We start from the raw sequence: 15,096 nt of genomic DNA on the forward strand, positions 1-15,096 counted from the left end.
ACAGTAAAAACTAAGTCAGAGAGAGACAGAGTGCTCTGAGGGGGGGCAAACATTTTTCTCGCGCACCAGTCCTGTTGTGCTTCACCTGTCAAGACACTTATAAAGATGTTACGCTCCTTACATAAACAGCTTCTGTAGAAGAAAAAAAAAAAAAAAAAACTGGCCCCAGCCCAACAGTGTATGGTCCTGTCCACATTACAGTCCAGGAACTGTGGTCCTCATTAAAAACAGCTGAACGAGAGAATCTAAAATTGTAGAAACTAATTAAACAAGGCAAAGATCCCACAGTTGGCCAAACAAAAACCTAAAACAGCGTGTGAATCAGGCAGGAGATTTGGCCGCTGCTTTGCGCAGAAGCAGCAGCCGAGACTCCCAGCTCCGAAACACTGACTGTTTTCAGAAGCAATTTCCGAAATTAAGGAGCACAAGTTAATAGTGCTTCCGATCCAGGCCCCGTGTGCTGTCTGCACGGCACATCCTGTGGCAGCCTCTCTCCCCACAAAGAGGCTGTTTACTCTTGGACATGCCGACTACACACGGACTAAACATGTAAGCTGCCCTACACAGCCCCAGCTCCCCACTGCTCAACAGATGGGCTGCATGGGAAATGTATTCACCAGTATCAAATCCAACACCCCCGTTTTACTGCTTAGTAACTGCTGGCTCTGACTGCTGGTATTTTGTGCACACACGCACTCCCTCTCTCACACACAAACACACACCGCTGTGGAATTTGTCTCCACAGTCATCTGCAGGTCACTACCGCTGGTGCGCTTAACGAGACGACAGCTGCGGCGATTGTAAAAGCCCCGAGACAGGAGAGCAGGGCAGCGGCTGTGAAAGCAGTCCTTCGCCAGAGTGTGCCATCGAAGATAAGATCGCAGGTCTGTTTTTCGGGGGGATATTTTTTCCTCCAGCGGACGCCAGACCCTTCCCGTTATTATGGGCTTGATTGTTAGCGAACCCTGGCGATTAATCACGGGGCGGAGACTGCAGTACAGTGTGGAGCAGCCCAGGGTCCCGGCCTTGTGGTTTAGAGTCGGAGAGAGACCCCTCCGTTACCCCATATAGCGGCCCTGGGTACACCCCCTACAGTGCTCTCGCTCCCCCACTCAATGAGTTACATATTGAGACAAGGATCTGGTTCTGTGTAGCCAGCAGCTGGGATATGGAGCCAGATTCAAAACAAGATGGTTGGGCACCTTCTCAACTTTTTCGGTGCTTTTCTTTTTAAATGTTGTTCCTCTTATTTTGTCTTCTGAATGTTCTACAGAGTGTTTTTAAACATTCCCTCATTCTCACTGCGTAAGGCAACGAAGCAAGCCACTTTTGAAAATTTAATTCAGCTTATATAATTAAGAAATGAAAATATAACAAGAGTAAAGGAGTTTGTGTACGGTTTTCTGGCGTTGGGGGGGGTTTTATCAGCTGTGGCGGCAGCCTGCCCGGGCTTTTAATGTCTGAAGCCTGGTGAATATTAGCAGCATCTGTTTCGAGCTGTATGGTGGATGTTGGCGAGGCCCAGACAGTGAGGAGGAACGAGACCATTAGCAAAGCATCAGCACCATTATCCTGGAGCCCCTGCCCACTGGGCTGCTGTGTGGACCGTGCGGTATCTAAAGTACTGAAGTGCATCAAGACCCGGGTCCTGAAGAGCATGAGAGCTTCTCCGACACAAACTTCCTTTTCCTGGCTTTTATTTCATATATTTTTCTCTCTAAGGAACCCAAGCCGCTCCCTGCCTCGTCCATTGTTGTATTTGTGTGCAGGAGTCCAAATGTCAAGCAATTCGATTCTAAAAGTCTGAAAGCGAGCGACATCATTCCTCTCAAAAGGTTAAGCAAAACTATTAGGTACAGACTGGTTCTCAGTCTCTCTGCGGTGCAGCCGCGACTGCGTACAGTTCCTGTTATTGTGGTTCTGGTTTTGGGGGTTTTCTAGTTTATTACAGAACCGGGTACTGTCCTTCTGTGTGTGAGCGTCTGAGTTTCTATGGCCAGGGTGGACTCAGGATCGTTAATTGTGAATTCACATTCCTGGCATTCCGGAGACGGCCGCTGCGGTGTGGTGCGACCAGCGCCGTCTGGAACTCTGAGAGCCCCTTCGACTTCCTCTTGCTCTCGAGATGCATCTTTAAGTTTCGTTTCACTTTCATCTTGAAGAGGGAAGTCAGGAGTCCAGAAACCCATCAGGAAATCAGCCCTCCAGAAAGCAGTTTAATACTTAAGAGCAAGAAAAAATCTGATAAGGGATTTCCATCAATTATAATAAATAAATTTAATTAACGTCATCAGCATCCAAGCTTCTCTGTAGCAAGCCTTCAGCATCTCCGTCTGAATTTACCAGAGACATTTCTCTTCCCCCACTTATGGGCGAATCAACTAGGAGAAAGAGCCGGCCTCAAGTCAAGGTGCTGCTTTGATGTTTCAGGTTATCCACCTCGCTGTGTGACCATGGGACCAGGCCCAGTTAGCGAAGGGGACACAGCCCTCCATAAAGAGAGCGGCACCAGGGTGCCCACAGACAGATGTCAACTCACTCATCCGGGCTGGAGGAAGCAGGAGCCGATAAAAGATTCAGTGAGAAACAAACACCAACAGCAACATACATTTAAACAAACGCCAGCCTTGCACGTCTCAGCGAGTGTCTGTATGTAACGGGGCATGTTGGGATATGAGGTTACGGAGATCTTAACCTATTAATTTTTAATCAAAGTACACATAAAATATTTACATTGGACAGAAATCATTAATCACAAAAGGTTGTGTCCTCTTCCATTTCCACTGCTGACCACAGAAGTGTGCATTACAGCACAGTAGAGCACAGGTCTGGATGTGGCCAACAGTTCCCATTACGGCACGAGTCAGGCTGATGGACACAGCCACAGGCAGCGAATGGCGCCCGATTTTACCCTGTTTCTCTTCACTTCCTTCTGATCAGTTCAGACACACCATCGAAGTGGGGGGGGGGGGGGGGGGACACCTATAAATTGAAAACATTGCAATAGCCAATCCCTGCGGAGTGATCCCTGCTATTTACACACAGCAAGGAAGACACAGCAACACAGAGATGAACTGATATACAGCATGGCTTATATCTTTGAGGGGGGGGGGATATAAATATATATACATAGAACCTTTCAAAGAATCTCCTGCAATATTTTTTTGTATCACACTCCCCCTCCACCTCTCTCGACCCTCTTCCATCAGAAACAGTGGTAGAGAGATTAAATATTTAATTTGGCTCTTCCTGACAGAGAGAGAAGCCTGGAATCCACTCCGGCCCAATTCCTGGAGGAACATCAAATACGGCTCCCGTCATCTCCCTCTCCCAGTCAAAACAATGTTTTCTCGTGTAAACGGTGAAGTGTTTATGTTGTACAAAGCTGCAAAAAGGCTCTCCAGAGGACAGGAGGCCCATCTCCCGCCCACTGCTGGCCGTCGGCTGGGCCAGGCCTCCGCGCTCAGCCCCGCCAGTGAGCAGGAGGGATCGTCTTACAGGCCACGGAGACGGGCCTCTCCCCGCAGCGCCGCCACCGCCTGCCGCTTCAACTGTGCACGACCTCTGGTGACATTCCACAGACCCGGAAACACAGCGCTGCCTTGTAGCCCGTCCTCTCTCTCTCTCACTATCTGCATTCCCCTCTCCTTCCCTACCCCTCTATCGCTCCCTCCCTCTCCATCACACCAGACTCTGCAGGACGAATTGAACGGTCAATAACGCACCCGACACAACCTCCCTGCCGTACTACATTGAAACTGTTCTATTAACGGTCTAATCCCATCTCGTGCCTCTCTCCTTCCATCAGAGCGCCGCTGGAGGAGAAGTGGGCAGGATGGTGCTCTCCTGTCTGATCTCCCTGTTCAGGATGACCATACGCTCCAGTGCCCTCTGACCTGCTGACCGCACAACACAGCCAGCGGTCTGGATCCTAACCTCACAGGACTCTCAGCTGTGTCACACCCTGCTGGTGAATAAACTAATAGTTGGCACTACCTCGATTTACTCACATTTGCATTTCCCTGTGTGTGCGAGTTTTTTTTTTTGATTTTGAACTATTTATAACTTCTCAATTGTGCCCGTCTGGGGACCTACATTTCCACCGGCGTCACTACTGGGAAGCACAGACACCGCAAGACACACTGGCTTGGACCACACTTCACTGTCTGCTTGCCCTCGGACATTAGGGGGAAGGGGGATCAAAGGGGGAAACCATGGCGTAAGTTACAGTTTTTGATACCCATTCCACACACTGAGCGACACGCTTCAGGGCGCTGCTCTCAGGTGGAGCGGGATGGACAGAAGTGTACCGGACAACTTCTGAGTACTGTGACTGCGTGACCAAAGTGCAAAACACACACCGGAAACCAGAAGGTCTACATGTTACTAGAGGGTGCAAAGTTCAAAGTACGCTGTAGAGCACTTGAACATGGGAGGTTGATCCGAACCCCCGCAAAACTGAAGCCAGTATTTGATCAACCATTACAATCACTCAGGACACACAACTAGCAAACATACCCTATACATCATTCATTATGTCACCTTTAGGTCATAAAAGCAACAAATTGACTTTCCTTCCTCGTGAAATAATGTATTTCTGAGTAGCTAGTGGAAAGGAAACCGGTATTCTTCATGTATAACGCTTTATAGTGCCCAGGCACAGGGGGCCCCTACAGAGACAGCACCGAGACTCCCAATACGTAGCAGCTGGACCCACTGCAGGACTTGTTGAGCCACAGATCTGTTCTGCAAATCGTACCGACTGCGCAGGAAAGCAAAAAGCTATTTTAACTTCTAACATCTGTCTGTAGACACTAGGTAGAAATACACAAAACCAGGTGTTGGCTTATACAAGAACCTCCGTTCTTAAAACCTGACGTGGAATCCAATTGCTGGAGTGGGGCAGTCTGCCGCAGGACTCAACACACACACCTTAAACACAGCAGGAACCTCGGAGAAGAGCGACACACAGCCGACTGCTATGGTACACAAGCAGGAGACGCAGCACGACTGGGTGACAGCGACGACACCTGCGGAGCTGCGCCTCCCTCAGCAGGAAGTGACCAAAAACAGAGGACCAGTGTCAAGCATGGGGGGGGACTGAGGCGCGGCAGTGCAACACAGGGGCATGTTTCTGTGAATTAAGAAGCCCCCTCTGTATCCACGGCACTGATAAACAGCACCAGCACCCTCATATAGTCAGATACTCATTATAAATACAATAAAAAACATGTCCTGATCTCCAAAATCGCCTGTCCTGAGAGTGGAAAGAGACTGTACACAGGCTATACAGGATGAGCTACTACAACATCAAACGGTTTTAAAATTCATTTAAAAAAGATACAAGCACTAATACATATAATGCACACGCGTTTATGGAGTTGACGTTCTCTGTGCAAAGGAATTCGGTTTTAAATTCAATCTCACTTACGTCAGAGAACAAGAATGCTTTTTTTTTTCCAAGTTCATAACCTTGTGCAATACCTTCTTAGGCATGAAAATAAATTACGCCACACACGAATAACGCAATGGGTTATTATATATGGTTTTCCCTGTAGGTTTATCTTTTAACAATCCTTTGATCTCGGACGATGTATATTTGCAATGTTCCCATCTAATCTTGTATTTGTTTCTATAAGGAAAAGCTTCCGAAAGTACCTTGACACTCAGTTCACTAAAAATGCTGGAAAGGATGGTCTCTTAAGGGGTAAAGGTTTTCAAAACACAGATCTAGGAAATAAAAATACTATTATACCAAATATTGACTAGTGTTCCTCCACGGAAGAAATACACACATCCTCTCGAAGAGATCAAATCATGTCTCAACTTCTTTTCAGAAACCACGATTTGAAACGCAAACAGATGGACACAATGTTCATGAATCCTCTCCACACCCCCTGACACTTTGTATATTTATATTTATATCAGTATAGTATCGTTTCCAAACGGTTCATTAAGTACCTTCCATATTATTGCTACTTCATTGAACGTCACACCATTTACTCAGTATCACAATTTATTAGATGCTTATTATACAAAAGCTTCATTGTGACAAGAGGTTTCTGTTCTGCGGTTCAAGTGTTACACGAGTGTGTGTGTAAATCAGTCTGAGCACTAAAACCTGTAAAGGAAAGAAACAAGACCAGATTATAAAACTGCAAGCGCTGGAGAGATTTTGCGAGTTTTCGAGGTTGAGGAAACGTTATTCAAAAACATGTCCAAAACAACAACAACAACAACAACAACAACAACTCCGAAACCAGGCGAGCTGTAACGAAACTAACACGGCGGAGACCTCGGTTTCGATGCACACTGTACTCCAGTTTCGTCGCTCCGTCCCCAGCTCCCGGAGTCGCCTTAAAAAAAGCCCAGTTTCAAAACTCAACGGTCACGCCTTCAAAACAAAAGAGCCGGTGGGACTTCGCACCCACGCATGCATTAAAGCCCCAGATCGGGGTCTTTTCGCGGGGCTGCAGCGCCCGGCTGCGCGCAGAGGATGCATGTGCTGCAAAAGTTTCCTCCGCGCGCCCAATGCAGTGCACTTTCCTCTCCACTGCCCCCCAAACTGCCCCCCAGCGCAGTATCTCCAATCTCTCACTTAGTAAAACCCCCCTTCTACAATTCGACATAAAACACGGATTAATATCAACCCCCTGCAGGAGCAAAGCCGTGCATTGTAGACACACGCATTGTTCCCGGAATTCGCCCGCAAAGAAACCCACCACAACACCCGATACACCCACCCAAGCGTGTGCCGACTGGCGCGTTGTGTCTAAGTGGATAAAACGGGTTCAACTCGTTAAAATCGCCATGGAGGCTCAGCTTCACACACACCGACGCCTCGTCTCCACGCAAACAAACCCCGCCGGACGGAGCGCCTCGACACCAACCTGTCAGCCGCAGCTTCACCGGGCCGCTCCGGCGCACGCCTGGGTTCGACATGTCCGCCCGCTGTCCGGCCTGGGCCCCGGGGCGCAGAAACGTTCACCACTCGGGCAGAGAGAGTCAAACGCACGGATCTGCCCCTCGCTGCCTCCCTCCCTCCTTCCCTCCGCGCTGGCCGCTCTCACAGCGAGCTGCCCGTGATGGAGGCACGGCGCTGTGGCCCGGATGTACGCGGCGCTGCCATTGTGCGCCGCCGGAGACGCCAACACTTCTTAGACGAGAGCAGAAATAATAATCAGATTAATCAGGATAATAGTATGAAATAAGGTGTCGGCTTTAAATACGCATGCGTGCGCCCAAAGGGGGGTCGGCTGGAGTCGGAAAGCAGGCCCGTCCCGTCTATATCCTCGGCAAGAAACACCAGAGCCTGGACTGGGACTGCGGTGGCATTTCTCCGGGATTACGGCAAACTTGCTCTCTCTCTCTCTCTCTCTCTCTCTCTCTCTCTGTGTTGCAGTTGTTGCGCAGATCTGCACAATTCCACCGCTCCCATTGGTGGATCCGAGCACATCTGCGCAGACCAGGGGGTATCTGCGCGACCGCTGCGCAGGAGGAGCGCTCTCATCAACCGGATCAGTGCTGACATCACCAGGCACAAAGCGTCAACGACACGAAAAATAAGTATGGGAGCACACATACACACACACACACACACTGATCGGTGCATTATTTCTTTGTATACTCATGCATTTTGCGGTCTGCATCTCCTGCCTGGACAATTGTTACTTTTATGATTTGTGGATGTTGTTTTGCACACACACTTAAAGAACGAACGAAACACAGACGGTACTTTATAATAGCGTTTATAATAATACCATTGTATTATGCTTGATCTGTAATTGTATACTGTATTATTACACTTTTGTATTGCTCTTATATCCTGTAAATCGCCCTGGATAAGACATCTGCCAATAAACACATAAAAACACAAATAATAACAACAGATAGCTTGTTTTGAAATGGACACCAGAGCAGAGTCATGCTTTGCAATCTTTTAACCTCACTATTCCCCTTTTATTTAGTCAATACACTTCTTCTGTTCCCAGTGCTGTGGATCTGAAACCAACCCAGCTGTCCTGAACGAGGGACAGGCACAGATCACACTTCTCAGCCACAGTGGGGCCTGGGACACACAATCGTATAAGCATTTATGGGCCTGTATATTTCATCTCCCAGGCGAGACGCTGTCAAGCCCTGCGGCCCACCGGTGCCGATATTTGCCTAGGCTTTGCAGGGCAGCACCATTCATCACTCTCAAGGTCAGGACACGGATAAACCCCACAGATCCACATCCACTCTGGCAATTATTTATCCAGTGTTCGGTGTACGGAATGAAATCGATAGCAACCGAGCAAGCATATATATATATATATGGGAGGCAGAGCCAGGAGTGAGTTTAAAAAGTAATATACAACACCCCCCACCACCCTTGACACACTGCACTATGTAAACTATTTTTGCTGCAATAATTTACACCTTTACACCAGGGGTTCGGTCCCCCTCTCCTCTCACACCACTGAGACTGAAGTAAAGCTCAGCCATTCTAGACAATGTTTGTAGGTCTTTCTGCAAATATACAGCTCTAAAAAATTGAGACCACTGCAAAATTATCAGTTTCTCTGGTTTTACTAGTGATAGGTATGCATTTGGACACAATTAACATGTTTTATTCTATAAATTACATTTCTCCCAAATAGAAATAGGAATGCAATGGCTGCCATAGATGTAGAGATGCCAATAAGAAATTTGCAATGGTCTCAATTTTTTTCCCCCCAGAGCTGTATATTCACCTCCCTCCAAGATACTTCGCATCAGCAGCTAAAATGTGTTACTTGTATTAACCTTATTTAGCTTCCAGCAGAAACTGGATCTGAAGGCTGGGATGGGTCTGTAAATATGCATTTGAATTGCACAACACTAGATATTTGACCATCCTCACCCTTTCCACATTTTCACGGCCTTACAAGGCACAGTACTGCTTTTATTTACAAAACTTATCCCAGTAGGTAGGTGTAGCTGGGGAGGTAGAGAACCAGGCTAGAGACTGCTGAGGGAGGAGTGATTGACAAAGGCTGCAGAGATCAAGAATTAGGATGAGAGGAAGCCACACTGGCAAAGAAGAGTCAGGTGACATAGGAGGGCAGAGGGCCTCAGAGCAGATGGAAGTTCAGAAGGTGACATGAAAGAGAAAGGAGTAGGAGTGAAGTCTGTGGAGGAATGGGCTTCACACTTAAGGTTGCTATTAAAGTTTATTTACACCATATTACAGTCATATAAAAATGAATAAAAGGTCACAGTCACTTATGTACATTGTGGTGAAAGACAGAACTCTGGACAAACCAACATTGATAAAGTACGCATTGTAACAGGAGAAAGTGTCTAGAAGTTGAAAGTGCTTTGGGAGTCTTGGACCTGGAAGGCAAAGCCCTCTTCTGTGGCCTCTGGGACGACACACTGGTCCTCCTCCTCCTGTAGAGGGAAACAAAATTGATGTAATAAGTCATCAGGGGTGGGGGTGTGCACAGAAGTGGAGCATCTTCCTTTGGAGTTACTCCTCAGGGTCGGAGAACTAGCCCTATTGGTTCCACTCAAGTCCTATAGTGGTGGCAGTCCAATGAGAGCAGTGGTTCCTTGTAACCAAAAACCAAAAAGGTTCCGTCCTAGGTTTAAGGAGGCTGACCATCTAGGGTCATCCATCCCAGCCACACTACTCACCTCCCCAGAGAAGTACTTCTCGATCAGGTTGAGCGAGGCCTTGTAGACCATCTCGTTCTCATGGGACTGCAGGGCCTCGATCCGGTCCAGGCCGCCACACTCTTCGATCATCAGGCACAGCTTCTCCGTCTCACCCAGCTTCTCACCGGCCTGTCGGACAAAAACCAAACATCTCAGTGCCACCCACAGCATGAAACATCACTAGTCCCTGTTCTTACATGACCCCAAACTCCCCACCGGACTGGGGTCCCACAAAGGGACAAAGTTGAGATTTTACAACATTAAAACCCTAGACATTCCAACACGGCCACACTACCCACCAGGAAGATGTTGGAGATGGCATCCAGGATAACCAGGATGGTCTTGCTGTCCTTAGTAGAGAGGAGGTTGAGCAGCGGTTCCAGGATGCCCTCCTGAACCAGATACACCACCTGCTCCACAGAGCCCCCACTGGTGTAGTTGGTTATTGCCCACACAGCCTCCTTCTGAGTCTTGTAGTCACCCTGAATGAGAATTGAGAAGTGTTAGGACAACAGCAGACTAATGTGGGGAGGAAGATTAAACATTTACTGCATCTGTGGCAATCCCTTCAAGAGATTTTTCTGGCCAAAAGGAAGCTGGGGGGGGATAAATCCACATCCACTGAAAAGGCACCCACCCGTCGCAGCACCTCCACCAGGTGTGGGATGAGCCCGGCGTTGATGACCTCCTGGATCTGGCTGCCCCTCCCAGCCGTGACGTTGGACAGTGTCCAGGCCGCCTCCTTCTGGATGTTGTTCTTGTGGTGCCGCAGCAGCGGTGGGAACATGGCCAGGGCCCCGGCGTCCAGCACCGCCTGCGTCTGCTCGTCCGTGCCGGTCACGATGTTGCCGATTGACCTCAGCGACGGAGTCTGGAGACGATAGATTAAATCATTGGAAAATGGTCGACAAATCAGGAGTGCAAACAGGGTTCAGTTAAGAGCTCCGAGTCAAAACCAGCAAACACCCCAGGGGCAAGACTGAGGGACAGGAAGGGCAACTAAACCACACAAGACTGTGCATTGTGGGAGTCATGCGAGCTAGACGGAGCCACGTACCACGATGCTGAGCTCTCCGGACCCGAGCAGCTGCACCAGCCGCGGGATCAGGCCGGTCTGCATCACCACCTGGATGCGGTCGTTGGGCCCATCCGTCAGGTACGACACGGCCCAGCAGGTGTCGGCCAGAACCTCGCGGTCGTCGTGGTGCAGCAGCCGCACCAGTGTGGGCAGCACCTGCTGCACGGCTGCCAGCGGAGGCGCCGGGTTCTTGTTGCGGCACAGGTTGGACAGCGTCCAGGTAAGGTTGCGCAGGTAGCCAGACTGCAGGAGGGAAGGAAGCAAACTCGTCAAGAGCCAATTTAGTGTACGTCCGTATTGAACATGGAAAATTAGAGTATGGAATTGAGTGGTGTTACACTACCATCTAGTGGCTCTACGTAGCAACTGCAAATGAGGAACTCCATTTAAAAGAGCACAGAAAATGCTTAAGGACATTTCCTCCTTACCCAAGGGGATGAATTAAGAGTTGCACAAACCACCTTAAGTACTCCCCTCAGGTTAGGAAAACCACTTCAGTCTCTTGCGTTTCATCTTTCTTCAGCCAATCGACTGCAAACTTACCGAGCACTGTGGGCCGCTTACCATAGAAAGTGCTCAAGAAAATGGCACAGACAAAACCAACTAGTCTGAAGAAAGCATAGTTTTAATTGACAAATACAGTAAGCTAAAATATGGAAACTGCTAGATTTAATCCTCAGGTGACAGGCACTAAGCTGTGGGATGACATAACGGAGGCTGTAATTAAACACTAAACATTGCCGACTACTGAAATGTAATACTTACATTTACAAGTTAAGAAACTACATATACAAAACATTAATATTTTCAAACCTACTTTATAAATAGTGCATTGGAAATACAAAGTGTGGTTTTATAACTACTTGATACTTTGTCATTTAAAACCGGTTTTAATGCAGCTAATCGAGAGGTTTATTAACTCGTTTGTTCTACATGCGAGAGACTAGACAAGGAATACCTTGTTCCCTGACAGTTCCAAATGAGTTCCCCCCCTCCCCCATCCCATCATCCAGTGTATCCAAAGGATTCTCCAAAAACCCTTGTGAAGTACAGCTTCATCTTCATTTTCAATGCGTCAACATTTAAACAGGCTTTAAGGTACCAGAATTACCTGCTTTTTTCCCCCTCCCCCTTTTTAAGTGAAAATTACCCTTAAAGTTGTTTTATTGCAACCATTAACTACCTTAAGGGAAATACAGGAGTATATTCACTTGTGATCAACTTTAGTAGTATTCCTTAACTTCCCCTTAAGAATATGGGACAAGTTTTATGCAACACTTCAACTTAAGTACCAGTTAAGATGAAAACCAAGGGTGAGATTCACTCAAGTTGGTTTTATGCAACTTGGGCACAGACAGGCAGCGCGTGACTGGGCAGGACACCGGTGAAGCTCTGGGTACTTACAGAGAACACAGACAGCTCAGGCACGGCCAGCAGCGCGAGCAGGGGCTCGATGGCACCGTGCTTGATGACCTTGTCTCTGTAGGAGGACCCATCCCCTGTAAAGGAAGGAAAATCAAAATCAGACCAATGCACAACACCAGGGTTTGACTGGCTGAACTGCAAAATCTTTAAATGAAAGTTTTTTTTTTTAAATGCACTACTTGTAGACAAAATGAAGGAGAGCGCGGAGCCAGTTAAGGGTCAGACTGGGAGAGATCACAGGAAGAGGCAAAAAGAGCATCAGGAAGAGCAGAGACACCACCCCACCCAAGTAGGTGATCGCTCTATACTAGTGGTCTCGAACCCTGCTCCTGAAGAGCCCCCCATCCACCTAAATTTCTAAACTGGGAACACATTGGAGCAATTAAACCCAGGGATTTCTTGACTCAAGAGGCTCAAGGTGTTCGGAGGATTGCTCCATTTTTAGATGACTCCCTTTACCACAAAACCTGCTTAATGGTTTTGAATTAACTACTTTCAGGGGGTTCAAAATTGGTGATAGAAGGGTGACCTCCAAAACTAGCTGGATTAGGGGCTCTCCAGGACCAGGACTGGAGACCAGCACTCTATAGAGCACAAGGAATTCAGACTTCAGATCTGACTTGCTATCAGGGGGGGTTTATCAGCACAGGCTCACCAGCGATGTTGCCCAGGGCCCAGACCGCCTGCTCGCTGATGTGGGGGTGCGGGGAGGGGACCAGGCTGATAAAGGCAGGGATGGCGCCCCCCTCCACCACGGCACGAGTCTGGTCCGAGGTGCCGGACGCGATGTTGGTCAGTGCCCAGGCCGCCTCGAACTGGATGGGGGGGCACTCCGACACGCCCAGGAAGCCCACAAACTTCTCGATCAGCCCGGCGCTGATGATGCTGTCGATGGGCGGGTGCCTCTCGCGGGAAAGCAGCTTCCTGTGGCAAGAGACGGGTCATTGGTTACAGTAGGAAGGGTTTTGTTTTTCATTCCCCCCCTTATTCCCCCTCCAAGTGGCTCAGATATAAAATTTCAGCTTTTGGATAAATGCCATGTACTGTAGTGGGGAATGAAACTTATAGCTGCAAAATACAGGGCCAAGAATCGAATCCCACAGTGGAAGCTGGACGGCTCCAGATTCACAATTCCTGTTGGGACAGCACACTGAACTGCAGTTCCCACTGCCCGGGGAGAAACCTGCCCTGCGATGGGGATTACCTTGCTGCCTGGGTGGCCTGCAGCTGGAGGTCCAGGTTGTTGGCATTGACTCCATTCACAATCTCCTCCACCGACCAGTGTGGGGCGCCCTGAGACACAGCAACCGGGTTAGTCAGCGTCTACACACACGCATCTCTAGACACTTATGACGAGGCTGTACTCTGCAACAAGTAGAAAGTGTACGCATGCGTGTAAAAAACATGGTGAAGTATGAAACGATCCCGCAGACAGCACTGCACTTTCTGCAGGAGCGAGTCCGTTAACAGAGCGGCGCTGCGGAGGGGAGAGGAAGCCGGGGCGGGGTGTCGGAGGGACGGGGCGGGGCGGCGGACGCGCTGACCGCGGGAATGTAGGCCGGTGCGGGAGTGAGAACTGCAGCAAGTCTGCAGGGAAGAGGCCGCACGGACAATCGCCCACGACAGGAGCGCTCCCCGTCATCCCTCGGCCCACCCGGTCAACCCCAATCCACCATTACGGCCGCTACCGGCATTTATACACCCACGCCAGCCGGGTTCACCGAGTCCGCACATGCGCTCCGCGGCCCCCAGGCCTCGGCCACCGCGCCTACCCCTCCCACGGCCCGCCGCTCTCGGGGTCCTACCTGGCGGTTCTGGTTCTTCTCCTGCAGCGGCGAGGTGGCGTCGTCCGGGAAGCTGCTGACGTTGCGCCGCTTGAGGATCTGCTCGTCCTTCTTCGCCTTCCGCAGCTCCACGTTCACCTCGATGCGGCGCCGGCGCAGCTCCTGCGGGGACAGCGGCGTCAGACACGGCAGCGGAGCGGACCGAGACCCCCCACCCCACCGACACAGTGGACGCGCCGGTCACTCACGTTGGCGTCCTTGCCCTTGTTCTTGAACTTGTTCAGGCGGACCATGTTCTCGTTGGCAGCGGCGGACATGTTTCACACGTATAGAGCAGACGAGCCGATACCGCCGGGAATCCAACAGATCCTGAGAAACGGGGACATAAGAACAAATAAACACGTCGCTCAGGAGCACTGGCGCTGTTCATTCGGCCCAAAGAAAGCGAGAGACGCCCGGCTTACCGTAGATTACATCATCACCATTAAATATTAAAGCAGTTCTCCAATTAGAGACACAGGTGATGTACTTACAAAAAACACTGCTTTAATACTCACAATAATATACACAAACGTTCAAAAATGACAAAAGAAACCTCTTATTTTAACGAAATAAAGCCCAGCTGAGTGGAGAGCACTTACTAGTTCCTCGATCAAACACCGTGTCTGTCGGCAAATCGGCCGGCGACCTTTAAATTTGCGGGCGTTAAGCGCTGTGATTGGCCCTTTCGAGCGACAGCAGTTTCTGATTGGCCCTTTCGAGCGAAAGCAGTTTCAGATTGGCCCTATCGAGCGACAGCAGTTTCTGATTGGCCCTTTCGAGCGACAGCAGTTTCTGATTGGCCGCTTTTGAAACATCACACAACGCTCCGGGCGAGTTGTCAGGGGTAACACGCCGCTTCTCGCGAGATTTGGGAATCCGGTGGCGAACACGTGTCGCCGCTGCTGTTGCACAGTTGTCGTCCCAGAATCACACGCCGTCTCTAATGCACGATCCCTATCTTCAGACGCAAGACGCGATATTCATGTCAGCATCGTTATTGCCATTCCTGCCGACAACATGTGCTGGAACAGGTCGTGCATGTGTGCGCACAACCAATCACAAGCCGCACACAGCGCCTCCACTTCC

General features: G+C 49.5%; 2 protein-coding genes across 5 annotated transcripts in view; both read right to left on the reverse strand.

Annotated features, from left to right (window-relative positions):
- smurf2 (SMAD specific E3 ubiquitin protein ligase 2) overlaps nucleotides 1-7,363 on the reverse strand; it is a 43,688-nt gene extending 36,325 nt beyond the window's left edge. For all 3 annotated transcript variants that reach the window (XM_066704244.1, XM_066704243.1, XM_066704242.1), the window contains exon 1: nucleotides 6,891-7,363. In XM_066704244.1, the coding sequence (XP_066560341.1) occupies nucleotides 6,891-6,942 (52 nt within the window). In that variant the 5' untranslated portion in view covers nucleotides 6,943-7,363. The remainder of the gene's footprint in view (nucleotides 1-6,890) is intronic.
- Nucleotides 7,364-9,181: 1,818 nt separating this feature from the next.
- Nucleotides 9,182-14,724, reverse strand: kpna2 (karyopherin alpha 2 (RAG cohort 1, importin alpha 1)). 2 transcript variants are annotated; one of them, XM_066704245.1, is made up of 11 exons: nucleotides 14,610-14,724; nucleotides 14,217-14,337; nucleotides 13,990-14,130; nucleotides 13,389-13,477; nucleotides 12,840-13,108; nucleotides 12,164-12,258; nucleotides 10,739-11,002; nucleotides 10,319-10,552; nucleotides 9,981-10,163; nucleotides 9,661-9,810; nucleotides 9,182-9,414 (listed from the first exon to the last, which is right to left on the reverse strand). In XM_066704245.1, the coding sequence occupies exons 2-11, from the start codon at nucleotides 14,283-14,285 to the stop codon at nucleotides 9,325-9,327; spliced, it is 1,584 nt and encodes a 527-aa protein (XP_066560342.1). In that variant the 5' UTR covers nucleotides 14,286-14,337; nucleotides 14,610-14,724; the 3' UTR covers nucleotides 9,182-9,324. The 2 variants fall into 2 exon arrangements, with proteins under 2 accessions (XP_066560342.1, XP_066560343.1); XM_066704246.1 differs by lacking the exon at nucleotides 14,610-14,724 and adding an exon at nucleotides 14,433-14,460.
- Nucleotides 14,725-15,096: the final 372 nt, after the last annotated feature.

This window comes from Amia ocellicauda, chromosome 5 (genome assembly GCF_036373705.1).
Source record: "Amia ocellicauda isolate fAmiCal2 chromosome 5, fAmiCal2.hap1, whole genome shotgun sequence".
Taxonomy (NCBI): domain Eukaryota; kingdom Metazoa; phylum Chordata; class Actinopteri; order Amiiformes; family Amiidae; genus Amia; species Amia ocellicauda.